Source organism: Oncorhynchus nerka, linkage group LG9a (genome assembly GCF_034236695.1).
Source record: "Oncorhynchus nerka isolate Pitt River linkage group LG9a, Oner_Uvic_2.0, whole genome shotgun sequence".
In the NCBI taxonomy this organism is placed as follows: Eukaryota; Metazoa; Chordata; class Actinopteri; order Salmoniformes; family Salmonidae; genus Oncorhynchus; species Oncorhynchus nerka.
Genome location: NC_088404.1, coordinates 12,007,625 through 12,020,269, shown reverse-complemented (window position 1 = coordinate 12,020,269; position 12,645 = coordinate 12,007,625). Strand labels below are relative to the sequence as shown.

General features: G+C 44.6%; 1 protein-coding gene across 10 annotated transcripts in view; it reads left to right on the top strand.

Moving 5' to 3' along the window:
* Positions 1 to 12,645, top strand: part of LOC115133926 (CUGBP Elav-like family member 2) — a 55,563-nt gene that overhangs the window by 28,817 nt on the left and 14,101 nt on the right. For all 10 annotated transcript variants that reach the window (XR_003864279.2, XR_003864278.2, XR_003864274.2 and 7 more), the window contains exons 3-5: positions 6,145 to 6,227; positions 11,625 to 11,673; positions 12,196 to 12,330. Coding sequence is in view for 2 of the 10 variants with exons in the window: in XM_029667359.2 (XP_029523219.1) it covers positions 6,145 to 6,227; positions 11,625 to 11,673; positions 12,196 to 12,330 (267 nt within the window). In the remaining 8 variants the exon portion in view is untranslated. The remainder of the gene's footprint in view (positions 1 to 6,144; positions 6,228 to 11,624; positions 11,674 to 12,195; positions 12,331 to 12,645) is intronic.

Genomic DNA, 12,645 nt, shown 5'->3' with positions numbered 1-12,645 from the left:
CAGGCTATGTGGGGTGGCCAGTCCTCTTCTGGCTGTGCCGGGTGGAGATTATAACAGAACATGGCCAAGATGTTCAAATGTTCATAAATGACCAGCATGGTCAAATAGTAATAATTACAGTAGTTGTCGAGGGTGCAACAAGTCAGCAACTCAGGAGTAACTGTCAGTTGGCTTTTCATAGCCGATCATTAAGAGTATCTCTACCACTCCTGCTCTCTCTAGAGAGTTGAAAACAGCAGGTCTGGGACAGGTAGCACATCTGGTGAACAGGTCAGGGTTCCATAGCCGCAGACAGAACAGTTGAAACTGGAGCAGCAGCACGGCCAGGTGGACTGGGGACAGCAAGGAGGAGTCATGCCAGGTAGTCCTGAAGCATGGTCCTAGGGCTCAGGTCCTCCGAGAGAGAATTAGAGGGAGCATACTTAAATTCACACAGGACACCGGATAAGACAGGAGAAGTACTCCAGATATAACAAACTGACCCTAGCCCCCTAACACATAAACTACTACAGCATAAATACTGGAGGCTGAGACAGGAGGGCTCAGGAGACACGGTGGCCCCATCTGATGACACCCCCGGACAGGGCCAAACAGGAAGGATATAACCCCACCCACTTTGCCAAAGCACAGCCCCCACACCACTAGAGGGATATCTTCAACCACCAACTTATCTTCCTGAGACGAGGCCGAGTATAGCCCAAAAAGACCTCCGCCACGGCACAACCCAGGGGGGGCGCCAACCCAGATAGGAAGATCACGTCAAGTGACTCAACCCACTCATGTGACGCACCCCTCCTAGGGACAGCATGAAAGAGCACCAGTAAGCCAGTGACTCAGCCCCTGTAAAAGGGTTAGAGGCAGAGAATCCCAGTGGAGAGAGGGGAACCGGCCAGGCAGAGACACCAAGGGCGGTTTGTTGCTCCAGAGCCTTTCCGTTCACCTTCACACTCCTGGGCCAGACTACACTCAATCATATGACCCACTGAAGGGATGAGTCTTCAGTAAAGACTTAAAGGTTGAGACCGAGTTTGCGTCTCTGACATGGGTAGGCAGACCGTTCCATAAAAATGGAGCTCTATAGGAGAAAGCCCTGCCTCCAGCTGTTTGCTTAGAAATTCTAGGGACAATTAGGAAGCCTGCTCTCTGGCACCTCCCATCACTCTTTTTGATTCCTGAATCAGCTCTGATTGCTGCTGTCAAGGGCTCAAAAAAAATATAGTAAAAAGGAGAGGTGTGAGAGGACTACCCTGCTGGGTTCCCCTCGAACAAGAAAAGAGATCATACCAGTTTGTGAGGACTGCTGCTCGTGGATTGGGGTATAAATACCTTAACCCACTTTAGAAAAAATTCCTTTGGCCCTTGATTTTTCAAGGGTGTATGTGAAAAAGCCCCACTCCACCCTATCGAATACCTTCTCCGCATCTAGGTAATGTAATGTATCGTCTTTTTCACTCAGCTGCATGAGGTGAAGCAAATGTCTTGTGGCGGTACTACTTTTTTATTATTATTACTATTTTTTTTTTTTACAAATCCCACCTGATCTGTGTAATATGAGGTACAACCTTCTCCAGCCTCATGGCTAGTACTTTGGAGAGCACCGTACAATCAACTTATAATACTCAACAGGGAAACCGTCTAATCCTGGTGACTTTCCAGACTTCATTGAGGTGATGGATGTTCTTATCTCAGATTCTAGTATAGGAGCATCCAAATCCTGTATTTGATCTGGGGATGGCACCGGAAGCGCTATCTTTGGGGGGGGGTTACATTTAGCTAGGTCTAAGTTACATTCAGACTTATAAAGCGTTGAGTATAAGTCACACCACATTGTTCATATCTTTTGTACTCACTTCCATTTTTGAAAACCGGTATCTTTTTGTTTAATTTGTCTAGCCAATTTGACTTTTTTCACCATTTTCGAAAGTTTGTCCTCAGCCGAAACATAGCATATTTAACCTTTTTTGTTGTTGTTAGATGTCATGTAATTGAAACTTCAGATCAGACTTGTTTCAATAGTGACTCAGTATTTTTCCTTGATTTCTCTTTTATTCCCCCCAGCTCTTTAATTTGAGTTGTTCAACTCTTTCTCTACCTTCTTTCTACTGGTTTGCTATTATTTTGCTTCTAACATAAGCTTTAGAGGCCCCGCACACCATATTCAATGTATCAGTGTAATGTTTGAAAAGGGGAGAGAGAAATAACAACTTGGTCTACATCGAGGGGTAAAGATGAACTGTTTGGTCTTGGAATAAGGATGTGTTCAGCCTCTATCTAAGGCTTTTCTTAGCCTTGTCAGCCTCCATCGAAGGCTTTTCTTAGCCTTGTCAGCCTCCATCGAAGGCTTTTCTTAGCCTTGTCAGCCTCCATCGAAGGCTTTTCTTAGCCTTGTCAGCCTCCATCGAAGGCTTTTCTTAGCCTTGTCAGCCTCCATCGAAGGCTTTTCTTAGCCTTGTCAGCCTCCACTGCTATAAATAATTCCGTTGCGTGGTCAGTCAATCTATCACGTCTTTAGTCATAAAACTAGGAAGTTATCTATCCTGGAATAAGATTTAATGGTTATGTGAATAAAATATATTTTCCTTCTCTCTTTAGGATTGACAAGTCTCCACACCCACATCCCTCATTGGTGTGTATTGCTGCACTGACACTTGGTACAGTCCAGTGACCAAAATAGCGTTGTAGCTATACAGTCTAAAATGGCTAAGTACTGTAGCTATTAGTTCGCCGAATTGTGATTTCACCGTTTCTTTGCGATAGTGTTTCACACACAGACTATCCCGTATAGAACTCACTGGCCAATATAGCTAGGCCTTTATTTCTGGTCCTCCTCTTGAGTTTTTCTTCAGGAATTCCAGCGCCTTGCGATAGTCATCGAAGCGCTTCTCTTTCACCCTTCCGTGTAAAGCGTTAGCACAGCTAAGTAGGTGGGTCCTACTAGGTACATCCAACTCATGACGCCTCTTCCTTGTTGCGGGGAAAAAAAACGTATCCGCCAGCTCCGCGGTCCTATTGGGAAAGAAGGATAGCGTGCAGCCCTTCCATGTCACCCCCCTTCTGATACTTTCCCTTCGCAGCGATGATACACTATGCAGAAATAACATTTTTTTTCTATTTTTTTCTCTCTTCAGTTTCCTGGTTACAAAAATGAATAGTAAGCTTTTAATTTCAGTTTGTGACAAAGCAAGCAAGTAGTGTAGACTATCATTGTACCATCTAAACTGCTTTGAAAGGGCTTTTGCATAACCAAAAATATTGTGTTTGACGCTCGTGCATATAACCGAAAGTAAAAGACTGCAAAGACTGGAACTTAAGAACAGGAAGCATAAAAATAGAGCAGATATACTGCTTTGTAGACTTGCTTTCAATGAGAATGACGGCCCCAACACACATTTCTACGTGAATTTGGTCAGATCGCCCAAAAGGTTTGATTTTGCAGCTTTTAAGTGTAACTATTAGAAATGTGAGATTATTATTATCTCCAGCTCAGGCCTCCAGCTATGCATTTGGTTTGCTAAGTGGCTAGATGTCAAGATCATCATCTTGGTTACAGCAGAGACATTCAACCCCATTCCTGGATCAAGATCCCTTTGACCTACATTATAATAATTTTTTTTTTTAAATAGTGCCCCTTGTGTGCACTTTCTGTAATACGGGGTGGCAGGTAGCCTAGTGGTTAGAGCGTCGGACCAGTAACCAGAAAGTTTGCTAGATTGAAACCTAGAGCTGGCAAGGTAAAAATCTGGCATTCTGCCCCCTGAGCAAGGCAGTTAACCCACTGTTCCCCGTTAGGCTGTCATTGTCAATAAGAATTTGTTCTTAACAGACTTGCCTAGTTAAATGAAGGTTCAATTTAAAAAGTGGTACAGTACAGAAACGGTATGATAATCTGCATACCGCCCAATCCCTGCCATAGAAAGTAACCCAGCCTCCAGGTGAACGTGAGAACACAACGACAGCTCCTCTGCTATCTATGGTCTATGAAAAAAAACTTATGGCCAGATTTCTCAATCCTGAGGAATTCAAAGCCATAATCTACCAACCAGTTTTTTTTTTATGTGGCTTGTTGAACCTTCTTTGGTGATGGGATTTTGTCTGGGGAGTGGGCTATCTGGAAGTGCCAGTGCCTCAGAGCTGGGCGGGGAGTTGTTGTAAGGCTAGGCCTAATCTCAGTTGCAGTCTGGAATTTTCTCAGGTATCTTGTTCCCGCCTCCGAGCTATAATAATATAGTCTTCTGCACTGTTCTAAGCAAGCGCCACCTAAAAGTGAACTACTCTCTCCATTCTGTTATTAAATGTACATCATGATTAGGCTTCAGTATAAACGTCTAGATGAGCTACATGGATGGATACCTGGGCATCTGTGTACTTAATGGTCAGACCAGTGTCTGCTAGATACTGCTGAATATAGAGCACATTGTGTGTCTTGGTGTGAGAGGATGAATAGTTCAAAGCAGAGGAGCTCTCTAGCTCCTCGGCATAGAGTAGTGTCAGCTGTGATGGCCCATTGACATGTTAATTTAATGGTAATTTATTCTAATAGATAATCTGGGTTGATCACAGCAGCCCTTTGCCTCTGCTGACTTTATGTGAGGTTTATTCTGAATTGGAGGATGGAGGCTCACTCTTTCCTTCTCCCCCCCCTCGCGCTCTCTGTTCTCCTCTAGTCAATTCAAAGGGTTTTTATTGGCATTGGAAAACATGTTTACATTGCCAAAGCAAGTGAAATAGATAATAAACAAACGTGAAATAAACGAAGGAGGGGAAAAAAAGAAATTGACAGTAAACATTCCAAAGGGAACAGACATTTCAAATGTCATATGGCTATTTATGGTTCCTCTTTACCCCCCCCCGCTGCCCCTCTCTCTACTCTTCTACTCTCTCCCCTCTTGCTCTCGCCCCCTCTTCACAATCTCTTTCACCATCGTAGCCTGGGGGCCTGGACCCAGCAGTCCTACCCCCTGTTGGGTGAACTGGGGAGTTTCATCAAGAGGCTTTGGTGACGCCCGTGCTGCGTTTTATCCCCCCTCTCCCTCATCAGGGTTTTGTTTGAATAATCCTGTTTCTGTATCTATATTGAGCAGTCGGATTTGAAGTGCTGTGTTTATTTTAGGTCATGTTGACTCCAGGGTATCTCTGTGAGATATCAGAAGGTAGAGATGGGTCTGTTTTTATTTATTTATTTAGCCTCATCAGAGTGAGTGGCTGTGCTGAACAACGGAAAGGGGGGGGGTACACTCAGCTGCCTTTTGGAGAGAGGACATCGAATGGCTCGACGCGATACTCTTTATATGCATCTCTCTACACAGCGCGGCCTGGGTAGGAGAGCGGTGCTTCCACACTACAGTAATGGCATCACACACACACACACATCCTGTGAGGGAAGAGAGCTGCACTCTGCAGTAGCAGCATAAAACAACATTATGTAGGTCAGAGACGCTGCAGTGCTCCACTTCTGTGTGTTTTTGTGCGCTTGCTCTCTACCAAGCTCTGTGCTCCCAGCTCAGAGAAACTGACAGGATGGAACGCCACTGGCGGTCTACTGGGGCGGAAGGATGAGAATTTTCTCCCACCATCCCCCCTCTCTCTCCCTCTCTCTCGCCCCCCTCGTTTTCTCTCGCCCGTTCTCTGTGCCATTGTGTGTACTGTACTTGCCTTTTTAAATGTGTATTCGCAGCACTTCACACTGATGCAATTGAGTGCCGTTCTCTGTTAAAGTGTGGGTGGACTACCACTGATCAGTGATCCTGACCGACAGCTAGCCCCTTGGTCTCCTGCTCTCTGCCCTTTCTGTGACTGGACAGTCGTCGTGTGTCAACTGTAGCCTTCACCCTCGGCCCTGTCGCTTTATCTAGCCCATCTGCCAGCTAGGAGCCACTGCCTGTCCTTTGCCTGTACTGTATGTTCAACCGTGGTGCTGAAAATAACGTGGCACATGTTCTGAACGTGTGACGCGGTGCGCGCCGTGTTCTGAACGTGTGACGCGGTGCGCGCCGTGTTCTGAACGTGTGACGCGGTGCGCGCCGTGTTCTATTTTACCTTCCATTTCTTGTCTTGGAACAGCGTTGCTGTACAAGTTACGTTACTGGTCTCTCATTGAGTTTTGTTTTTCTCTCCTCTCCTCCCCGTCCCCCTTCTCTCCTCTAGGATGCTGTTTTGTAACGTTTTATACCAGAAAAGCTGCCCTGGAGGCCCAGAATGCATTGCACAACATAAAGACCTTAACTGGGGTGAGTAAGCAGGAAGCGTGTGTTATGGGGGTAACCACATTTACTCGACTGGTAGGCTGTTTAGTCGATAGGCTTAGTCGACCAATATGTTTATTCATTTTTTAAATGTTATATATTTTTTGGAGCAGTGACAAAAATTGTAAAAATATTATGCCACACGAGACGCCTGTCTGATTCACGCCTGTCTAAGTGAACTAATCCATTGCGAAGGTCATGGGGATGGCTCACCAGTAGTACATTTCACTGTTAATTCGATTTTATTATTGCAGTCTTTGTCATTGTAGGAGTGGACACGTTGTTTGCAGTGCGCACAACCCATGCTAAACACACACACACACGCGCACGCACGCACACACACACACAGTGGGGCAAGAAAGTATTTAGTCAGCCACCAATTGTGCAAGTTCTCCCACTTAAAAAGATGAGAGGCCTGTAATTTTCATCATAGGTACACTTCAACTATGACAGACAAAATGAGGGGGAAAAAATCCAGAAAATCACATTGTAGGTTTTTTAATGAATTTATTAGCAAATTATGGTGGAAAATAAGTATTTGGTCACCTACAAAAAAGCTAGATTTCTGGCTCTCACAGACCTGTAACTTCTTTAAGAGGCTCCTCTGTCCTCCACTCGTTACCTGTATTAATGGCACCCGTTTGAACTTGTTATCAGTATAAAAGACATCTGTCCACAACCTCAAACAGTCACACTCCAAACTCCACTATGACCAAGACCAAAGAGCTGTCAAAGGACACCAGAAACAAAATTGTAGACCTGCACCAGGCTGGGAAGACAGAATCTGCAATAGGTAAGCAGCTTGGTTTGAAGAAATCAACTGTGGGAGCAATTATTAGGAAATGGAAGACATACAAGACCACTGATAATCTCCCTCGATCTGGGGCTCCACGCAAGATCTCACCCCGTGGGGTCAAAATGATCACAAGAACGGTGAGCAAAAATCCCAGAATCACACGGGGGGGACCTAGTGAATGACTTGCAGAGATCTGGGACCAAAGTAACAAAGCCTACCATTAGTAACACACTACGCCGCCAGGGACTCAAATCCTGCAGTGCCAGACGTGTCCCCCTGCTTAAGCCAGTACATGTCCAGGCCCGTCTGAAGTTTGCTAGAGAGCATTTGGATGATCCAGAAGAAGACTGGGAGAATGTCATATGGTCAGATGAAACCAAAATATTACTTTATGGTAAAAACTCAACTCGTCGTGTTTGGAGGACAAAGAATGCTGAGTTGCATCCAAAGAACACCATACCTACTGTGAAGCATGGGGGTGGAAACATCATGCTTTGGGGCTGTTTTTCTGCCAAGGGACCAGGACGACTGATCCATGTAAAGGAAAGAATGAATGGGGCCATGTATCGTGAGATTTTGAGTGAAAACCTCCTTCCATCAGCAAGGGCATTGAAGATGAAATGTGGCTGGGTCTTTCAGCATGACAATGATCCCAAACACACCGCCCGGGCAACAAAGGAGTGGCTTCGTAAGAAGCATTTCAAGGTCCTGGAGTGGCCTAGCCAGTCTCCAGATCTCAACCCCATAGAAAAATCTTTGGAGGGAGTTGAAAGTCTGTGTTGCCCAGCAACCGCCCCAAAACATCGCTGCTCTAGAGGAGATCTGCATGGAGGAATGAGCCAAAATACCAGCAACAGTGTGTGAACCTTGTGAAGATTTACAGAAAACGTTTGACCTCTGCCATTGCCAACAAAGGGTATATAACAAAGTATTGAGAAACCTTTATTGACCAAATGCTTATTTTCCACCATAATTTGCAAATAAATTCATAAAAAATCCTACAATGTGATTTTCTGGATTTTTTTTCTTATTTGTCTGTCATAGTTGAAGTGTACCTATGATGAAAATTACAGGCCTCATCTTTTTAAGTGGGAGAACTTGCACAATTGGTGGCTGACTAAATACTTTTGTGTGTGTGTATTAATTTAAAAAATACATTTTGGAAACTAGTGGGATGTCAAAAAATATATATATATATTTTCCATTCCATGAGTTGTCAATGTATTCATTGACACGAGTGCTCCAAACAAAACACAATTTTGAGTAAGTACACGCGCCTGATCACACAGGGAAGTGGGCCTAGGCTACCCGGCCTGCACACAAATGTTGGCCTATAAATGTGCCCATTCAGGTTTATACGTTTTCTGGCTTGTCTTAATAACTTCTTGACGCACCCATCCCTTTAGCGGGATCATTTTCATCAACACCCGCTTCAAATTAAATTACTAAAAATATTAAATTTTCATGAAATCACAAGTGCAATATAGCAAAACACAGCTTAGTTTGTTGTTAATCCACCTGGCGTGTCAGATCTCAATACAGCTTTTCGGCGAAAGCATAACAAGCGTTTATGTAAGAACATCTCTCTCAGTAGACAAAATATTACAAACAGCTAGCAGCCAAGTAGATTGGTCACGAAAGTCAGAAAAGCAATAGATTAAATCGCTTACCTTTGATGATCTTCGGATGTTTGCACGCACGAGACTCCCAGTTACACAATAAATGTTCCTTTTGTTCCATAATTATTATTTTATATCCAAAATACCTCTATTTGTTTGGCGCATTGTGTTCAGAAATCCACAGGCTCGAGCGGTCACGACATCGCAGACAAATTCCCAATAGTATCCGTAATGTCCACAAAAACATGTGGAACGTTTTTTATAATCAATCCTCAGGTTGTCTTTAAAATATATAATCGATAATATATCAACCAGGGACTGTCGCTTTTTCAATAGGAGAGGGAGAGACAATGGCTTCCCCTCTCTGTTGCGCAAGCAATACTGCTGCTGGCACCCAGCCATCCAATGATGCGATGTGATTTTTCTCGCTCATTTTTCAAAATAAAAGCCTGAAACTATGTCTAAAGACTGACACCTTGATGAAGCCATAGAAAAAGGAATCTGGTTGATATCCCTTTAAATGGAGGCAAGGCATCCAATGGAACAGAGCGCTTTCAGGAAAAACAGCACTTCCTGATTTGATTTTCCTCAGGTTTTTGCCTGCAATATCAGTTCTGTTATACTCACAGATAATATTTTGACAGTTTTTGAAACTTTTTAGAGTTTTCTATCCTAATCTGACAATTATATGCCTATTCTAGTTTCTGGGCCTGAGAAATGGGCACACAAATCCTGCCCCCTACCCTCAAGTTAACTCGCCTTCACTGTGCAGGTTCTCCAAAGTAATCTTTTTCTTTGCCTCCAACATCAAGTAAACAAAGTCTGTTTTCACATCCATTGAGAATGATAATAGTTCCTTAATTTAAGGCTTAAGACAACAATTGCTGAAATGGCAGAGCGCGAAATTCAAAAATATTTTTGGGAAATATTTAACTTCCATACATTCACAAGGGTAATACACCAACTTAAAGCTTAACCTCTTGTTCATCTAGCCATCGCTCAGCCAGCCAGCCAGTCATGCTGCTCCTTACCTCAGCCAGCCAGTCATGCTGCTCCTTACCTCAGCCAGCCAGTCATGCTGCTCCTTACCTCAGCCAGCCAGTCATGCTGCTCCTTACCTCAGCCAGCCAGTCATGCTGCTCCTTACCTCAGCCAGCCAGTCATGCTGCTCCTTACCTCAGCCAGTCAGTCAGTCATGTCATGCTCCCCTCAGCCACCTCAGCCAGCCAGTCAGTCATGCTGCTCCTTACCTCAGCCAGCCAGTCATGCTGCTCCTTACCTCAGCCAGCCAGTCAGTCATGCTGCTCCTTACCTCAGCCAGCCAGTCAGTCATGCTGCTCCTTACCTCAGCCAGCCAGTCAGTCATGCTGCTCCTTACCTCAGCCAGCCAGCCAGTCATGCTGCTCCTTACCTCAGCCAGCCAGCCAGTCATGCTGCTCCTGGCATTGACTGGAGTCCCATGGCATGTCAGTGGAAAAGCTTGCCTCCCTGTCGGTCGCTAGACCTGGGTTCAAGTACTATTTAAAACCATTTCAAATAGTTGAGCTGTTCTTGAGCTTGTTGCAATGGAACCAACCTGCAAAACCTGTCCTGGCCACCCATTTTGGCACACCGGGCAGGCTAATGGAAATGCTCAGTTATTTGAAAGATTTCAAATAGTATTTGAATGCAGGTAGGCCTGCCTGTCCCACTGACTCTGTGCCTTCCTCTTCTTGGTGAGTGACGCCGGTCCTCATACTGAGAGGGCCATCTGTCGATTTATCTTAGTTCCCTTTCCTCTCATAAATAAAAAAAAACATAACCGCATGACTGCCCTTTGTTTTTATCATGAGTGCTCAAGCGAGGGAGTAAAATTGTCATCAATACACAGTGAACACATTTTTAAACTTAAAAGCCTAGACATGTTTCTCATGGTCCCTTCTCTAGAAAAATAACACATTTCCTACAGCCAGCCTATCCTCCCCTGTGTGTTTTGCTTTGATATTGAAAGCTTTGCTCGAGTAAGAAATCCAATCCATTTCCCATGACAAATAAACTTAACTTGAAACCTTGCAACGTCACTCATATTTCTATTCCCCTTAGTTAAAATTGACTCACTATGCTATATATTCCTTCAATTCCCTTTCCTGCTGTCTCTGGGCCGACATAGCAGGTGTAGATTGCTAATCCAAGAGGCTAACTCTTCAGATCCACTTCTCCCACAGCGTATTGGAGGATCTAATGGAATTGCCAGGGGAAATAAGTTGCAGGTGGAAATATGTAATTTGGAGACTGATTGGATTTTCTACCAGCTTCTTGTTGGAAGCTTGAGCTATGGCGCTCATTTTTTGGAGAGTGTTAGCAATGCTAGTGGAAATGGATGGTGTTTTAGTTAGCGTTCCATTCACTTTAAAATGCCAGTAAACATTTTTAGAAGCAGACCAGAGGAGACCAACACTTGTGAAGTGAAATGAATCCTGAACGGATGTTCACATTCCCCCCCAAAATAAATTGGATCTGAGGATTTGAGCCCCACCTCTAGCCAGTGGACATATCCACTTCCATAGCTGACTGGAGTGTTGGAGATGATGGGGTTGGAGAGCGAACAATGGAGACACGGTGGAAGAAAAGGACGAGGGGGAAATAAACCGGCAAGAGGGCAACATGGGTTGTTTCTAAATTGTCAGTCTGTCACCCTCCCTTCATCTGTACTGTTTGGGAAAGACTTGACGAACCCTGTGAAAACAATATGACGGAATCAAGCTCATCGTTAGGCTGGCTTTCACCTGACCAGATCCGTTCCGGTGGAGAGAAGGAGGCTGGGAGAGGACAGGTTTTTAAACAATTGAGAGCCAAGGAGGAATCATCAGCCAAGCGGCACCCGGTCTGTTCGTCGTTGGGAACTAACGGTTGTTGGCGCCGTTGTGATTGTGGTGACAGGCGTGTTGATGGCGTGATAAACATGTTTCTTCCGTGTTCTCTTCGCAGATGCATCATCCCATCCAGATGAAACCCGCCGACAGCGAGAAAACAAACGGTGAGTGACATCACCGCAGAGACGCCGTGGCACTGGCTGAAGTTCGTAAGCAAAACATGACTTCTGACCGGTTAAATAGAGTGGGGCTGTGTCTCAAATAGAACCCTATTCCTTATGCACTGCACTACTTATGACCAGGGCCCATAGGGAATAAATAGGTAATAGGTTTCTATTTGGGGGGGCAACCTGAGAACAGAACACAGCTAATGTCTTCTACCATGAAATCCCAGAGTGGAAATTACAAGGGGGTGACCTAAAAAAATAAAGGGGACTTATATATTTGTTTAATACATATAAAAGATGTATTTGTGTGTTGTACAATGACTGGTGTCTATGTTCAGTGTCTGTGCAGAGATGAACAGAGTGCAGGCCTACCTGCATTCAAATACTATTTTAAATCTTTCAAATAACTGAGCATTTCTATTATCCTGCCCGGTGTGCCAAAATGGGTGGCCAGGACAGAGTGCGTTTTCAGTTTAGTTCAATGATTATATCAACGATTGTTTTACATCTCCATTTCAGCGGTGGAAGATAGGAAACTCTTTATCGGAATGGTGACGAAGAAATACGGCGAGAATGAGGTTCGGCTGATGTTCTCTGCTTTCGGCCAGATAGAGGAATGCCGAATTCTCCGTGGACCCGACGGTCTGAGCAGAGGTGGGTTGTGGGTAACTCGGGGTGTCACTCTCCACGCTTCCTTTTTATACCAAGTGGTCCTGTGTTCAGTGAACGAGTTGGTAAGAGTGTGGGGATATTAACACCCAGAGGTCTTGGGTTCAATTCCCGCAAAGGAAACATCAATGCACGTAGTCAAAATATATGCATGTCAAATGTACTGCTATGTACTTTGGATACAAATCTGATTGGTTAGGTATAATGGTAGTGGCTTCCTCTTTAAATGCCCCCCCGTACCACCAGGTCCGTACCCCCCCGCAGAGTGAGGGGGCCGCACCACCGCCTATAACAATAGTC